Source organism: Choristoneura fumiferana, chromosome 5 (genome assembly GCF_025370935.1).
Source record: "Choristoneura fumiferana chromosome 5, NRCan_CFum_1, whole genome shotgun sequence".
Classification (NCBI taxonomy): Eukaryota; Metazoa; Arthropoda; class Insecta; order Lepidoptera; family Tortricidae; genus Choristoneura; species Choristoneura fumiferana.
In genome coordinates, this window is record NC_133476.1 from 12822689 (window position 1) to 12840651 (window position 17963).

Sequence of the window (17963 nt, forward strand, 5' to 3'; positions counted from 1 at the left end):
GCCATTGATCTAAATAATGCATTGGTTGGTGTAGGTCGGTCACTGATCCAAGCGATCGGCATCGGCAGCGGCACTGGCGGCAGTGCAGACGTGCGACGCGAGGGGCGGCCGCCGGTGACGCGCCTTCCCGTACACGCAAGCATATGTTCTGTGTTTTGCGCTCTGCGGAGTGCGGCTGCCTGCCTCTGCCCCGAGTCAGTCAGTCACTCACCGGATCCGATCGCAAAGAGCACGCGCCCTGTGCTTCTTCCTCCGCTCGTTAAACCCAACTACGAATAAAAACAAACCACACGATGCCATCGAGCTAAACATAATTTATACGCAATGGAATAAAACAAACCTTACAAAAAATGAGAGTGCAGTGAGTTGGACGGATTCCGTTAGTGCTGTTGGTGGAAGTTGTTTAATTTTAGGTGAGTTTGTTGATGTGACTGTTCACCGTCAACCTGACAGTATTCGGCGAGAAGCGACACTGATTGTAATGACTAGTAATGAGACCCAGATGGATTTTGGTGTAAAAATACTTATCCTTATGTTCTCTTTACGCGCTCCAATAAAAACAGTCCGTAACAGTTACAAAACAAATAAACGGATTCCACTTCATTCACCTCCCGGCAAACATTTTATAGATATCGGTTGTCCCTAAACTACCGATGTAAGTATGTTAGCTTTCACAACATACATATAATATGTAAGTATTATTGTTATTTTAATTGAAACAACGGTACGAGAAGGAAACCAGTAAAAGGATATTTTTTTCGTCTTGTCAACCCATACATGTATACTGCCTACCTATATCACGTGCAGACAAATTTATCCTAGTTAAAGCTGTGCCTAAGTAGGAGGTTAACTGCGATAATTACCGAATGAATCAGAAATGAAACTAGATGCAATCTAAGAGTGCTTAAGTATTATGAAAAATAAGCCTATCTAACTACCTGTTTGGCACCATTACTTGTACTATTACTTATTCTGTGCCATTAAGCCTACAAGTTGTAACTCTCTTTTAAAGCAATATAATGAGTATACGACCAACAAGGTAAAATAAAAGTACTAAGTAAGTAGGTACTAAAATTACGAATGAAACAATACATTTTTATGGTCTGCTATAGCTACTCAATTTCTGTAAAAATTGGATTGAGTTGAATTGAATTAGCTACTCTTTAGGTATGTTCACACAATATTTACAGTTATACCTGTCCGCCTCTGTCTTTGAACTCTGATTTTCCCACCATTACCTACCTACAACTTTTGATAGATACGACTACGACAGAACATCAGTAAATACCTAGCCAGAAATTGATGAATCATGCCTAAAAAAGCGAATTAAGATCCTATTTATTACCTGAATTGTGGGTACCTACACTACATAAATACGAAAAACTAAATTCCGAAAGTATTACGACTTTCAAAATACCGTTTTTTATAATTCCGAATGTTTTAAAACTCCTAATATGACTATTCCGATTCTTCATAAATCCGATTTTTCTAAATCCGAAAATTTAAAATACCTGTTTTTAAATTAAAAGTTTAACATTACAATTTTCTAAATTCCAAATTTTAATAAAATTAACAATAAAAAAGTCGACTCAATAATAATACGAGATATCAAAAATACGAATTCCGATTACTAAAATACCGATTTTCAAAATTCCGAATACCATTACACCGATCAATAATAAATCCTGACTTATTAACTTATGCTATGTAGGTTAGATTAGCCTAAAACAGTATTTACTGTTATTGATTTTCAGCAACGTGACACAAGGTCGACGGAGCTCCGCTTCGCGGAGCTCCTATTCCGCGCGGTTATGGCGCTTCGCGCCTTGTCGCAATTCTAACCTAACCTAAGTATGCAGGTCAATTTATCTAAAATTGATTGATATTGATTCGAGATTCCAAATCAAGATTCCTATTATTAAACCACGAAGTTTATTTTGCCGAATGTCATATTTCCGAATTAGCGATGTCATTTCGGAAAATTGATAATCGGAATACTGTACTTCGGGCCAATAACATTTCGTGCTTTTCATTCTTCGGAGTATTAAAAATCAGATATAAAAAAAATCGATATTTTGAAATTCGGAAAAATAAATTTCGTGTTTTTAAGTAATTGAAATTTTATGTCTGAGGACTTCTGAAAAATCGGAGTTTTGAAAATCGGAATTAGCAAATTTGGAATAAAATATTTCGGAGTAGGTATTTGGGTGTTCCCCTGAATTGTTTTTTGTTTTTGTAGAAGATGCTTAAAGCCAACGTAAACATTGCCTTGCCTTTTAATTTAACTAGAGAGAGATACCTATTAATTAAATAATAAGAGGATAATGTCCTGAATAAAAGATCAATGGCCAATTGGCCCTTGATGCCACACAGACATAGCAGGAAGACGTGTTTAATATGGGTTAACTTTGCATATTTTTTTGGCTTCCATTGATATTAGCTGCCTGTATAGGCAGGTACCTAGTTACTCGTAAGTAGTTAGTGCCGACGTTTATTAGAATAGAAGAGCCAAAAGTGCACAGACGATCTCAAGACAAAGTAAATCCTAATGAAGGTGCATGGTACCTACTAGGTACATCTTTAGCGTTGTAGCTGCTTAATGAAGGATAAGCAAGTAAATTGATAGGATATTTCGGTACCTACCTAATTCGCCCCACGCAGAACAGGAGCCACGAAAATTACTATTGTATCCTAGTGGTGAAAATCTGTGCGTCTACTGCTACGACACTACAGCTCAAACTAAAAGCTCTAAATCTTCTACTACTTAAATACTCTGCTCGTGCTTCAAATTCAGCACGATTATTCAACATTTCCGAGCGACATTTTCACAGACATGATTTTAAAAAGCGCCTATCTAGGTTACCGATGGTTGGTACCATTAACTGCAGATCGTACCTTATTAATACTTTAGGTAAGTACATACCTATCAATTAAATGTTTCCAACTAAGCTCGAAGAAACTAAACACAATGAGTCTAAATTTTTGATCTTTACTCACCATTCCACCAATCTACCCTATATGCTCGAGGTGAACTTTCTGTGATCCTCTTCGATAACGACACAACACAAGACAGGTAGAAATATTTCGACTGCTCGGAATAGGTTACACCTGGTAGAACATTCTACGAAGTGTTTGTTGAAAGATGGAGATGGGGTTTATCCCCAAAAATACCGGTCAAGCAAGAGTACAATTCGCACACAGGTATATATATAATGTATGGTGTATGTATATGGTGTTAGGGGTAAATAGTGGATAATCGACCTACGGAAAGAGGGATACCTACCTATAGGACGTTCGAGTTGTTTGGGCCTTTTGATTTGTCTTAAAAATGCACACCCACGTTCAAGTTTTTGACTATGATTCATTTCTTAGCTGCTTTATTATTGTATTTAATTTGGTAGCGGAGAAGACAAGGCAAAATGTAGTTCCTCAGCAAAGCAACGTCTTATTTAATTTGAAGCAGAGGGATACCATAATTAGAGATGTCGCAACGATAGATAATTTTTTTCAACGAGTTGTACACTAACTAATGACTTATAATAACTTGATGATTTTTTTGTCAAATATCGAGCACCTGCCAGAAAATCGTTAAAATCTCTAAATTAATTTACGACACTTAACTCCTAGAAAAAGTATTGCATAATAATATAATCGTCGCGCAATGAGGACACTCGACTTTAAGTACTTTAAGACAGTTGTAACTATAAAATACTAATTTATTGAATCAGCAGGCGTTACTTTGCGGAGGTTGATATCAATGAACTGAGACAATTACTTTGCACACCCGCCGCGATCTTAGATAGCTACGGTTATGTAAGAAATGTGTGTTCATGTACCTAGTGCCTCCTCCCCCACGCTGTAAGAGCGCACACAAATTACAGAAACCCATCTATTACCACCACCGCATTAAACTGACGCGTTTCGAACTCAACCAGAGCTCATCTTCAGAGCAACACAACCGTTCACCATGCTACTTGATGTTTGAATTATAGGTAAGTTTTAACATAACAAATAGCATGAACGTCTTAAATTTAATCGGACTAACATTGGCAATTTAATGCATTAATATTGTTCAGAACAGGTGTTGTAGGCTACAAACACTTATTATGTATCTATCACGTAAAAAAAACTAAAAGTCCCGTTTTTCTCAGGTATACCGCTTGAAGTCCGAAATCCGCTGGAAGATTTTATACATACACCGACCAACGAAAACGCTTAACACATTAAAATATGCTAGATTTCACATATTCGTCATTCAAATGAATCTAACGTTCTCAACTTATTCTCATGTTCTTTTTCGGAATTAATTGTGATTAAATTAATTACCCTACATACTACTCAGATTACAAAAATTACGAACATATGATTTTTTTTTTTATAAACAGTCGGTCATTCTTTACACGTTAAAATTTCTATCAAATGAAGTGTTACCATAACTCTTTAACTACTGAGCCATGCCATTAACTGTCGATTGTTCTCGCGTGAGGTTGGCAAATGCTGACGCATGCGGTCTTCTCAGCCTACTTCAAAGAATTGTATTTTCACAGCGATTTTTGACATTGTTCTATACTTGTTACACAATGTATTGTTCTTAATTTAGTTCCATCGTTATTGTGCTAGGTAGATGCCTGCCCTGCCTTATAGTCGAAAAATGCAACGTTTAAATTAGCTCATCAAATACTTAAGCACTATACGAATAATTGACTGCTTGATATATTGATATATAATTCTATTTTTTTGAAATTTGCCTTTTTATGTTGTTATCATAATTTTGTTTTATACCTATATTTATTTTGAAAAATTACGTGCAGTGAATTATAAAGATATGTAGGTACCTACAATCCAATAAGGTGCAAAATATAAACATTGCAGATTGTACTCGACTGTGTCTATGGCTTTCTGTAATTAAGTAATTGTTATAAACTTTAATATTGTCTGTTTTTTAAATAGTAGCTATAGTAGTGTAGTTTTAGTAGTAACACTCAATCGAAAATAGTTTCGTCTTAATTTAGCAATAATTACGTAAAATTGTACTTCTGTTCGAAATCATCTAGCCTGGGAGCCTTATTATCAGACCATACTCGTATTTCTGTTCTGTCGTATTTGGTAACCAGGTATTGCTTCGATTTTTGCTTTTATCACATAAGGACAAATTAATGTTAAAGTACTTGTACTATTACTTATTCTGTGGTTAAAGTAGCAGTTTACCATTCTTTTACGAATGAGGGGTTAGCTTACCCGTGCATGGTTGGTGAGCAACCGACTAATATTATGTAAAATGTAAATCATGCCGTCATGCGTACCTACTCCATGTCAAATTTGCCAATACGATGACGTCAGAAACCTTCGACACTCTTCTGAACACGTATAGTCCAGGAAATATTAATTGACCGACCATCTTATGCTTCACTAAATACATAGGTAACAAAGTACCAATTTATATTTCATAAACTGTATCTATTTATTTAGGTACATATTCTGCGAGTAAAGAGGGTACGGAACGGACAATAGCTTATAATAGGTCATGGTTCATCAATCGCGGATAAAGTTAGTAGTAAAACTATAATATTTATTTCAACAAAAAGGATAGAGGAAAATATTTTCACAAATAAATACTTTGAAATATTTTTTTCCCACATTAATAATTTGTGGTTGACTAGGAAGGTGCCGTGATTGTATATGTAGGAAGCTACAAACAGTTACAATTGTGTCATACAATACACGAGATGGGATTCCCAGCTTTGTTGATAGTGATGGTTGATGAAATGATGAACTATAATGCTATAGCTATAGCGATTGATTTAATGTAGTTGTTGAATATTTTCAAGGTATTTTACCTGCTATTAATCGTTAAGTTTCGAATAAATTAGGTACCATTCATATGTATTGAGGTCCCGGGTTCGATTCCCGGCCGGGGCAGATATTTGTATGAATAATACGAATATTTGCTCTCGGGTCGTGGATGTTTAATATGTATTTAAGTAAATATGTATTTATCTATATACGTATGTTTATCCGTTGCCTAGTATCCATAGTACCTAGAAGCTTTGCTTAGTTGGGACTAGGTCAATTGATGTCAAGTGTCCCATGATATTTATTTGAAAGTGTATAATAATCGTGCTTAATCTGAAATACTAAGGTACGTGAAGGTAACCTTAGTAGGTACCTACCTACGTATTACTCGCATTAATCGCAAATGCGAGTAGAGGAATTGTAAATTACAGCTGTTATTAATCTTGTCAGCTAATCGAATGATTAATTTTGATTAATTTGAGCTGTAATAACCTACTTTGATTTTTCGTTCCCTCAACTCCTCAGGTTGTGATGGAGGCTGTGTGCGAGCGCGGCGACGGCGCGTGCGCGGCGCGCGCGTCGGCCGCCGCTCTGCACGCGCTGCACCTGTACTGCGCGTGTGTCGCCACGGCGCTCCTCTGCTGCTGCAAGAAGAAACCGCTCCACAGGTAAAATAATTGAAAATATCATCATCTGCCGGAAGACGTTTTCTGCTGAACAAAGGCCTTCCCTTCAGAACGATAACTTGGCACTTTCATCCACTGGTTTCCCGCAACCCTCACTAAGTCCATCTAGTGCGAGGCCTGCCGTCTCTTCGTCTTCCGCTTCGCCGTCGCCTCTCGAAATATTAACGATTAACAATTCAAAATCACAATTGACAGTTTTGAACGTAAAACTGGCGTCAGACTCAGTCATAAATGTCATACCGTAATATGAGGCTACTTTGCCCCCCACTGGGTAACTATGCTCCAGTTCTGTATTTTGTTTAAAATGTCTTGCAGGTCGAAGTCCCGGTACCAGATACACTTCCCAATAAAGTGGCAACACTGAACTTCAATTTTTGCTTCGATATTTTCTTTTCTTTTCCTGTCAGATGCTGTACAGTGATAAGACAGAGTGCAATGATAATGATGGGGTTAAAATACACAAACGCCTCCTAGTATGAATTATGAATGAAATTAAATTCAGTAGCATAGTTACCCAAACGCCTGGTAACATTGCTCCTAAATTAAAGTTTTAATATATATATATTAAAACAACATTATGACGTAGTTTAAGCAAGCCAGCATGATAGTAGGGGTGATCTACTTTACATAAATACATATATGAACATACCCCAGAACAATAATTTTTAAAATAAAACAAAGATTACGAAATTTGGAGCAAAAATTGGTGCAAAGTAGCCTCGTTTTGCGGTACATAATGAATAAACCGGATAACTCCGGAGAATAGTAGTAGTGCTTCGAGATGAAGAGCAACGAATGAGCTCGAAACATGTCGAGCCAAACTAGTTTAAAGACGTGAGACGGTTATTTCCCTAAGGATTGACAATTTTAGATATTTTTTGTGTAATCTTTGTCGCTAACGCTACACATAGGGACGATCGTGTCTGAATATAAATACGTAGCCGATTTCCCAGTGTCGAATCGTCCATGTCTATTTGGCTCAGTAGGCACAGTGACATGGCGCTGTAGCAATTCGATTCCCAAGGAGTTGACAAAATTGTTTCATGTGATGTCAGTGATGATAAGTGTCGCAAAATGTATGTATGTCCATTTATTGTGATACATGGGCCATACATGGGTATATATAACTGACTCACACTTATTACTGTCATTATAAGTGCTTCATTGAAAGCCGAAAAGTATTTTTGCTTATTCTAATTCGTTTTTTCAAAATGAAATGTAAATTACTTTAACCAAAAATAACTTTTTGACAAAGTTTAATCAGTGACCTTCATTTGACTTTCCTAAATTTGGTATGAAAGACATCAACGTGTTCCAAGATGACCCAATGCTAAGATAGACTACCTAAGTAATAGTTTCATACTCTTTATTTATTACCTAGAATGAACCTAAATTTAGCCAAATTAGAATCTGATCTGATCTGATGGTTAATATCCGAATTTGATTCCAGAGGCCTTATTGTCATTGCATTAGCACTCAGAATGATGATCGTTTTCACCACTTCTTTCTGTCACACAGTCTGAGATGAAGATAAAAAGAGATGGTGAATGTGATCGCGAGTCCCAGAGTGTTAGACAATTGGGCAACAAGGAGTAACATTAGCTATCAATTGCACTTCGATCATCTCATCGTATCGTATTCAAATTGGTTTTTAGGGTTCCGTACCCAAAAGGTAAAAACGGGACCCTATTACTAAGACTCCGCTGTCCGTCTATCTGTCATCGGGCTGTATCTCATGAACCGTGATAGCTAAACAGTTGAAATTTGCTAGGTACTTAATGTCTAATGTTGTATAGATAATGGTACGGAACCCTTCGTGTGCGAGTCCGACTCGCACTTACCTACCCGGTTATTTTTACTTCACAGCAGGACAACGAAACGGTGGCGAGGTCAGAACGTCCGAGGCGTGGCTAGCCTCGTGCTGGGCGCGGCGCAGTGCTGCGCGGCGGCGGCGGCGGCGCTGCGGCCGACGCGTGCGGCGCCCCTGGCAGCCGCCGCACTGGCCCTGCCCGCCTGGCTCCTCGCCGCAACCCTCCACGTGGCCCTCTGGACCCGGCGCTCCGCTGCCTCGCTCCTCTACCTCGCCATATACTGGATGCTCATCGCACTCTCTAATGCAGCTATATTGTGGGAATGCTTCGAAAACGAACCCTCGCCAAATCATATAGAAATCTACGTTTATACAGTTTCCATGTTCATGGCGCTGATTGTATCTGCTGTCGATTGCGTGTGTTTTTACGATGAGGTGACAATTTTTTTTTACTAAACACTATTTTAGCATACTTTACAAAACACGTTTCATTTAACATTAAAATGTACTTAATAATAGAAACGTAATAATAATAAATAATTTATTATCCTTTAGACTCCGAACTAGGCGAAGCCTGTATTTATGTCTGCGAGTGCGGATTAACAAGATTTACATTAGGTATTAGTGTTAAGTAAAATAAGATAGAGAAGTAAAAATGTTAAGATGTTTCTAAAAAAATATTTTAGGTACGAGTAACTTCTAATCAATAATAAATGTTAATACCTACATTAATTCATTTCCAAAATTTAGTAAGGTATTGAAAAACAAAGTGTTTATTTTTAATGTCAAATAAAACGAAGTAGGTACGAGTAGGATATTAAAGGGTGAATAACCATCGCCGTGACTTCACAGGTAAAATGCTAATCAGTGGGTAAGTATGTGATATAAACGGAAAGTGGAGCGGCATTATAATAGCTTGATGAGAATTATAATGCGTGTTGGCATATCACTTCGAGCTGTAGCGCAGAGGAATGTCTATGCCACTTTTAAAACACGAACAGAGTGGCACACATTTAGCGGGCTCCCACCGCCGCTCCTTCCGAGCACCATTGACCTAAAAACACCCTATCGTTCGCATTCATTTATTATGCACATCAAAATGTACACTTGTCGGCCGTTTGTTGTTGTTATGCCTGCATTTACTATGTAGAGACTTTTATAGCCCATCTAATCTCTAAAACTTGTTATAAGTATTACACTAAAATCGAATATTCATGTCGCCTGCCCGTATACGCTGCTGTTTTGGGTTTAGTATGCTGTGCACGATTTATGACATCTCATACACCATTCTCGATCAAATCTTATTTTACTATCCGGTGATTAAACACAAACAAACACGATGTAGGTACGTGGGTATTGTACGTTACGCTTCACGCCTGCTCACTCGTGATTAACATCCGTAAGTAAATTGCGTTTAATTTCTTTTTTCCTGTTTTAATCACAGATGACAAATCATCTTGTGTATTTACCCATCCGTAAATAATATTAAAAATTAATGTACTCTATACACTAATCGAATTACAACCAGGAAGTGTGTACAAAACGAAATCGAAGACTTAATTGTTTGAAATTAGAATGAGTAAGCGTTGTGACGCATGACTATAATAACATAAACCATAACCCATAATAATGTGCACATTTTTCAGTAATTAGGCTAAATAAAGAAGAAATCAAGCGTCATCTCATGTTAATTTAATTTACGAAAACAAGTCACTAGCTGTCTCTTCTATTGTAGATACTTATAAGTTATATCTTTTCACTTGAGCAAACTTCAATTAAAGACTCACAACATTTTATGTTGGATAATAAGCATTTGAGCTTGCTGTAATTAAACTATCATAAGAATCATGACGAAGAATAAATTCACTTAATTATTGTTTACTGGTTAATGGATCATGACTGTTGTTGTTCATTTAACATTAATTGATCTAGCTGGAGCTAAGTAATTCTCCGATGCCTGCGTGCGACTGCAGTCGCGCTGTCCTGCCAGTCAGCTTCCCGGCTATTAGAAAGGCTTAGACTTTCTAGAACTCACTTATCCCATTAAATAACAATAAGTCACTTATCGAGTTGGGTAGAACCTGAGTCATGCTTGCTGTGCATGTAAGGCGCTTGACTCGTGCTCAAATTAAAGCGTGCTAACTGAGACACTTATTTTAAATGAAACTGAGTCACTTTGTCGTTTAAAGTCATTGTGATGTGATCAAACTACGTTTTGATAAAAGATACCATCCCATTAAACATTTTTAGGGTTTCGTAATAGTTCCGTCCGCGGCTAGTGCTAGAAAGATGTAATTTTTCACGAGTTTAATTATGTTTACAATGCCCACAAAGTACCTAATAAAAAAACTACAATTAAAGTGGATGAAATTGTGGGGGATCGTTGCATAGATCTTTCAAAAATAATATAATAGGTTTGCAAGTACTAGCTGTGACCTTTTAAAGCACAAATTTTTATTTGAGTCAGTATCTCACAAGCGAAGTCGTTGCTTTGGAAAATTAAAAATGACAGCACATATAACGAATTTAAAAGGAAGTCAATCATAGCTTTACAAGTTAACGAGTAATAAGTCGATCAAATTTAATACCTAATGAATATTTGCTGCCCTTCACTGCGCCTGGCCCGACACGCACTTTGCTGGTTTTAATTTTACGTGAGTCAATCAATGAGCGGCATTATTTACGGACATACTTATCGCTAGTTGGAGTGCGAGCGGGCCCGGACCAATGCCCGGGTGCCGCCAGACGGCCGCCATGGAGATACTCCATGGCGCCGGCATCTATCCTAGACAATACTTTAAATACTTATGTACTTACACACTTTATCTATTAGGTATCTTGTGAATTTCGGTGTGTTATATCAAGCCAAAGGCATTAACTACCGTATCGTATTTTTACACCACCTAATGCACATGCATTGTGCTTATTTTAGTTAATTGGATAGGTACTCTAGGTACCTGCGGTACCTAACCAGGACCTTAACTCATTTGGTCGTAAACTTTACAGAGTAGGTACTATTACTGTAGAGAGTATAGGTTTAATTTCATCAGTAATAAGTAGACAGATTTTTTTTTCGAATTATAATACTGCTGTTTTATCAGTTTAATTTCCTCCTTTGTGTGAAAATTTCGTCGTCTTGTTACAGGTAACAAAACGATTTCAAAAGGATCAGAAATCTTCAACAGATAATTTAAGCGACGTCACTTATTTGCACAACGACAGCCACTTTTACTCAAAGATTTCATTTTACTGGTTAAACCCGCTACTCTACAGGGGCTATGTGTCACCGTTGGAACAAGATGATTTGGGGGAACTCCCAGAAGTAGAAAAGTCAATTAAACATTACACCAAGCTGAAGAGGATCTATAATAATCAAAAGGTTAGGTTACAACTTTATATCCTGTTTATCCACTTGTAAAGTGGGTAGGTACCTACATACTAATTGTTTGTGATTTTACTGATTTTATTGCAGAAAACGAAATTGGAAAATAACAATTCTCCAAGCATATGGAGTTGCTACATTCGTATGGTGTGGCCAAATTTTTACATTGCGGGAGTGTTCAAATTATTCAGTGACCTAATAGGCGTAGTGCCGCCTTTGGGGTTGGCAGTTGTCATTCAATTCATTCAAGATCCACGGCAAGAATATGACATAAACAGTCACGTGACTATTCAAGAATTTTTGAGTAATGGATACATAATGCTTCTGATAGTGACATTAGCGCTGATTGGCCAGGGATTTCTATCACAGAACTCCACACACTTAGTAACCGTGGAAGGAACTCGGTTAAAAACAGCTTTACAAGTAAGTGCTTTTACTCCCTTACAGCTTGTGGTCCTTTTTGTCAAGAAAATTTATGATACGGCTTCTGAATAAAAGATAATTCAGTGTGTGTTTTAGCTATCACTTTTGAATTGACGTGAACAGGGCATGGTGTTTGACAAATGCATGCGGCTGGCACCGTGGTCGGCAGCGACGCCGGGGTCGGAAGAGGAAGCGCCGCTGCTGCAAGCGCCCGACTCGGGCAGCACCCAGGCGGGGCTACTCGCCAACCTGGTCTCCCAGGACACGTATAACGTCATGTCCTGCGTCGGGATCTGCCATTATACATGGGCTATACCACTCAAGGTACACCCTACCTCCTCTATACTACTGATAGAAATATGCCCGGGCAATTTAATTATTTGAATAGTTATATATCATTGCCATCTCATATTTTATCGATTTAAGTATAACTTAATTCATACATTATATTATACTTCGTAGCATGTGCAGTCTACAATTATTGGAATCAACCTGTCTAATTATTCACTTATTTAGCGTTAGTTGAAAAATTATGGTGTTACAGGTGGCTGTTATTTTATATCTGTTGTACACAAAATTGGGAGTAAGCGCAATAATAGGTTCAGCTGCAAGTATTTTGTTCATAACTCCCTTGCAATTCTACATAGGCAAGAAATTATCTGACAATTCCAAGGAGATCGGAAAATGCACCGACCACAGGATTTCTAAACTAACGGAGATATTGCAAGGAATGCACGTTATAAAACTTTACGTCTGGGAAGATCTCTTTAACGAAAAAATCCTTAACTTGAGGGAAGTTGAGTTGAAGTTTCTAAATAAAGAATCGATTTATTGGAGCTGCTTAAGTACGTATAACGTAGCAAAATAGTTATTTATTTATGGGTTATTATCCATAATGTGTTAATTTAGGTGTATATTTGTAAAATTATAGTTCACTTTTATTTTTCAGCCTTTACAACTCAAGCATCCACAATATTGGTAACAGTGATCACCTTCACAGTGTACTACTTTTTAGATAACAGTAACACATTTACGGCAGTAAACATTTTTACTGGGCTGGCACTTTTCAATCAGCTATCGGTGCCGTTGCTTATCTTGCCGGTGACTGTGCTCATGGTGATTCAGGCTTTGGTAAGACGTCACGAGTGTTTGTTCAGCTACTATAATTGTAAACATTCTCAATGGACTCGCACTACGAGTGAATGAAGATGATTATGACATTTCCAGGTCAGCACAAACAGAATCAAAGAATATTTAGATCTTCCTGAGTCAAATAATGTTAGAGAAGAGGAAAATATTGCATTTTGTCAGAGAAAAAGGTCTGATAAATTTAACATTGCTTTTGTTGACATAAAGCCGGAAGATAATTCTTTGGACAACAATGTCGTAGACACTAATGAGTCTGACGATCCAAACAGCGATCAGTATTCAGACGAAGATATGTTTACAACTGCAGACGATAAGGAAGAAATTTTAGTTAAGTTTAGAAATGCAGCATTTACTTGGGGATTGAAAAATGACTCGTTGCTAGAAGTTGACCATTTAGATATTCCTGCAGGTAAACTGGTTGATTCTGTCACACCATATTGAAAACAGTAGTTAATTTTATTGTAGATAAATTTAATAATGTGTCCTATCTTTAACAGGAAAACTTATAATGGTCGTTGGTGCAACCGGATCGGGGAAAACTTCATTTCTATCTTGTACTTTAGGAGAAATGTACATCGAAAGAGGTGACGTCTGCTGGAACGGGTATGTCGAAACGTGTGATCGATTATCTTAAATTATTCAGTGGTTCGCCCTCTTTAAAATAGGACTGATCAATGCAATGTTTTGTTTTCCTTTTCATAACACCTACACCTACTCTCAGATCTAAAGACGTCAATGAAAAAATAGCTTTACCCAAGACTACGTATTCGTAAGGAAAACAATATGGCAGTTGTGATACCTACTTATTTTCGCCTCTACACTTGACTCCTGTATTATGCTAAGACTTAGCTGATGGGCTCCAAATTTAAAGTGCAACAACAGACCAAAATTTCACATGAGGGTTTTTTTATTCGACTGGATAGCAAACGAGCAAGTGGGTCTCCTGATGGTAAGAGAGATCACCACCGCCCATAAACATCAAATCAACAGCAAATGTATATTATCAAACGTTTTTGCATCCTGTAAGGGTAGCATTAGCATGTCTTACCTATATCTATGTACCTTCCGTCCCAATATAACTACATGTGTATGCAATTATTAAATAAATACTATGACCCTCTGCTTGACTAACTGTGACCTACCTTTTAGGAATATAGACATTGCAGTTGCAGCCATTATATATCCAATATTTTTTCAGTAATTGTTCGACGTGGTATGCGGGGCAGCCGCCCTGGCTGCTGGAAGGCTCAGTTCGCACCAACATCGTCATGGACAGCGCATGGTGCCCGCGCAAATACGCACGCATCCTGCGGGCCACCGGCCTCAGACCGGACTTACAACTTTTACCTGGTAGGTACCTTAAGTGGCTGCCACATGGTAGACCAGCTCGGCTGAATTGGAGTTCCATCTGTATACATACTCATAACTAACATAATGAGTTTTTAAAGGGAGTTGAGGACTGCAGTCGGGTTTTTTATCGGGTAAGAGTCCGGCACTGTCTGTGCCCTTCTATCCCAAACGTCCATGATGGATTTTTTCCAACTGCACGCTGCCATTATATCTACTCGTATGTTAAGGCATGTCTTATAAAAAAAGCTAAAATCAATTAAATACAAGCTAGGCCCTAGCTTTTTTTTTTTTTTAGCTGCTAGGGCCTAGTGCCTTTGGCCCTTAAGGCAGCTCAAACATAATGAGTTTGGATGATTAGGTATGTAAGTAAAATGTAATAATTATGAAACTGATGAATTAGTCCGTAAAACTTTCGTATTCGTGGTAAACTTACCTATATTTTATGGAGCGTTGCTTCCTGTGATTGCTTCGCTGCTCATGGTAAGATTGACAAACTGAATCGGAGCACCACTACGATTGGGAATATAAAAACGCATTGTTCTAGGTACTGTTACACGCATGGCTTAGTTACTATTGATGTGAGTCACATCACATACCTACTTGTTATCCAATGTTGAAGTTTTAATCTTGCTTTTATTACTGACGAAATGTTATTATTGGACCTCTTGTAACGTACCAACATTGACATGCACAAAATTTTATGCCAAAAAACACGATTTTGTGAGACTAAGTATCTTTATTACGCATAGTTCTATTATACAAGTAACCTTTATAGTTTCATCATGGTCGCCCGTCCGCAATTATAAATTAGAAATATGTGAAAATTAGGTCATGAGATTCGACTGCCAAATTAATCAGACAAGTCGTTCAAGGCGTAACTTAATGCACCTACCTACCGTCCAAGCTTCATGGAAGCGTTTGTTTGTCTTATTTTTTGAGAATTTTTGTGTACAATGAGGGCTATCGCGTATGAATGCGCCACTAGACGCGCTAGTGTAGCGTGAGGTCTCCGAAACGTCAAATCTCATAGATTTTGGGTGAGCTACGCGGGTTTATTTATAATTAGAATAATTTTGAGAATATTTTGCAATATCTACAATTAATTATGGCAAATATGCGTTCCGGGACAATGAATGTCTGTATTTTGAGACAGTTTTGTCTTTCGGAAACCTTTGTCCTCACTTTTTTCCGAACAAAACGGGGACTATGCAACACTGTGGCATGCTCGATATTTTTATGGTACGGTTTTAAGGTGTATTAAATATGATTTTAATCTAAACTTTGTTTTCACGCCCGTATTAAAGACTTTGAAAGCCATACTTAAAAACCTCACGCAACAGTGCGCCATCTAGTGAGACAAAAAACGATAGCCCTCATTCAGCCAAATTAAACGTTTGTTTGATTATTACATCCTTTCTAAACTTGAGTACAGTTTTGTAAACAAGTCGAACTAAATAGGGACACTGTTAAAAAAAATCTGCAGCACTGTAGCTGTCTATATTATTATTGGTATACGTATTATCGAAAAAACAACTAAAGTTCGCTCTATTATAAATAAGCATGCATGTAATTAAAAAACGTACCTGACGTACAGAAGGCGACGCGACGCAGCTGGGCAGCGGCGGCGCTCCGCTGTCGGGCGGGCAGCGCGTGCGGCTGGCGGTGGCGCGCGCGCTGTACGCGGGCGCGCGGCTGCTGGCGCTGGACGAGCCGCTGGGCGCGCTGGACGCGGCGCTGGCGCGGCACGTGGTGGCGCGCGCGCTCGTGCCCGCCGCGCGCCGGGGCGCCGCCGTGCTGCTCGCCACCAACCGGCTCGAACTGCTGCACTATGCTGACCTGGTAATTTTGACGTTACACGTCGGTTACACACCAAGTTCTTGCATAAGTTCAGTCCATCATTCTGGTAAGAATGAGGAGAGAATTATTATGTGTTCTTCACGGACTGATTGACTCGATCCAGATTCATAAAAATTAAATGTTGTTTGTTCTTCTTCTCTTTTAAAATATGGCTTTTCTGCCCTAATTAATAGGACAATTTCGCCAGTGTCAAAGTAAACTCAAAGAGAGTTTTGAGAGGGACGTTGTACGGTGATTGTAGTTTTTGCAACTTGATAGTAAAATTCCAGAAGCCACGTGAAGACAACTTGCGCATTAAAAAATGTCAGAGACACGAGAGCAATATAGAATTTGCACTGTTCACTGTTAAGGTTAGTCGCCGCATAAAACACTATCAAAATTATACTTCAACTAGCCAAAGAAACATAAATAGCAAAATTAGATATTGTCTAGATAAGTACATCCGCCATGTTCGAATGCTACAAATCGAATCCTAAATGTTCTTATTTAATCTATTTTGAATGTCAGTAAACCAGAATGATGGACTGAACTCACGCCAGAATGAGCATGTAACCGATATCTTATAATAATCTCAGGGTTGTGTGAAAGCAAACAAGATAAACTTGACTTTTTTTATGGCTGGGTTAGAGAAAGAAAAATTGCCTTGATTTTTGATCACATTGCAGCCAGGTCTCGAGTAGTTACGAAGACGTCGAGTGATTAGGACCCGAGTGAACTTTATTTTGATACAGGTCCCTTTTTAGAATCTCAAAATAAAATTTGCTTTCTAACGCCATCTACCTATATTGCGCCTGTCAAGAAACCCTCATTCCATTTAGTTTGCTTAATTTCGTTCTTGACTTCGTAGTTGCATGGACGAAAATAAAACAATTACTAAAATTCATGCATTCGATGATTAGTGGCGTGCTCGAATTACTTTGTCACGTGGCACAACTGGCACGCTTGCCATTCATTTACCATCCCTGACCAAGGTCTTAACATTTCGAAGGTGATAGCGATGGAAGACGGTCGCGTGGTGGGGTTCGGGCGGCCCAGCGAGAGCGACCCGGCGCTGGCGCGCTGGGCGCGGCGGGCGGCGGAGGCGCGCGCGGCGGCGGCGCGCGGCGGCGCGGGCCCTCCCGGCGGCTCCGCGCGCGAGCGCACTCGCCTCGTGCGCGCGCTCAGCCGCGCCCGCTTCTACAGGACCATGTCGGACGATACCACGGTACGGAACACATATCTTTAAGGGCACGTCGGTCGAGCAATCCCTTTATGTAGGTAATCATTTCTAGTAAAGTTTAAGTTTTTAAACTCATATCCCAGGGATGGGGAAATAGCGGCCCGCGGGCCACGTCCGGCCCGCGACAAGATTTAATCCGGCCCGCGATCAAAACTCATCATCTAAATTCATCTCGTCATCTCAAGTGCTTTTAACCCCCGCCCCCGACGCAAAAAGAGGGGTGTTGTAAGTTTGACCGCTATGTGTGTCTGTGTATCTGTATGTCTGTCTGTCTGTAGCACCGTAGCTCTTAAA

At 38.8% G+C, this 17963-nt stretch overlaps 1 protein-coding gene across 3 annotated transcripts in view; it reads left to right on the forward strand.

Moving 5' to 3' along the window:
• Positions 1 to 89: 89 nt before the first annotated feature.
• The window catches only part of Sur (Sulfonylurea receptor), a 30199-nt gene continuing 12325 nt past the window's right edge, over positions 90 to 17963 (forward strand). For 2 of the 3 annotated variants that reach the window (XM_074087985.1, XM_074087986.1), the window contains exons 1-13: positions 90 to 413; positions 6319 to 6461; positions 8346 to 8724; positions 11435 to 11668; positions 11762 to 12094; positions 12218 to 12418; positions 12639 to 12939; positions 13044 to 13225; positions 13322 to 13652; positions 13741 to 13846; positions 14442 to 14593; positions 16188 to 16432; positions 17439 to 17654. In XM_074087985.1, the coding sequence (XP_073944086.1) occupies positions 6325 to 6461; positions 8346 to 8724; positions 11435 to 11668; positions 11762 to 12094; positions 12218 to 12418; positions 12639 to 12939; positions 13044 to 13225; positions 13322 to 13652; positions 13741 to 13846; positions 14442 to 14593; positions 16188 to 16432; positions 17439 to 17654 (2817 nt within the window). In that variant the 5' untranslated portion in view covers positions 90 to 413; positions 6319 to 6324. The remainder of the gene's footprint in view (positions 414 to 6318; positions 6462 to 8345; positions 8725 to 11434; positions 11669 to 11761; positions 12095 to 12217; positions 12419 to 12638; positions 12940 to 13043; positions 13226 to 13321; positions 13653 to 13740; positions 13847 to 14441; positions 14594 to 16187; positions 16433 to 17438; positions 17655 to 17963) is intronic. The other variant, XM_074087987.1, reaches the window with a different exon arrangement.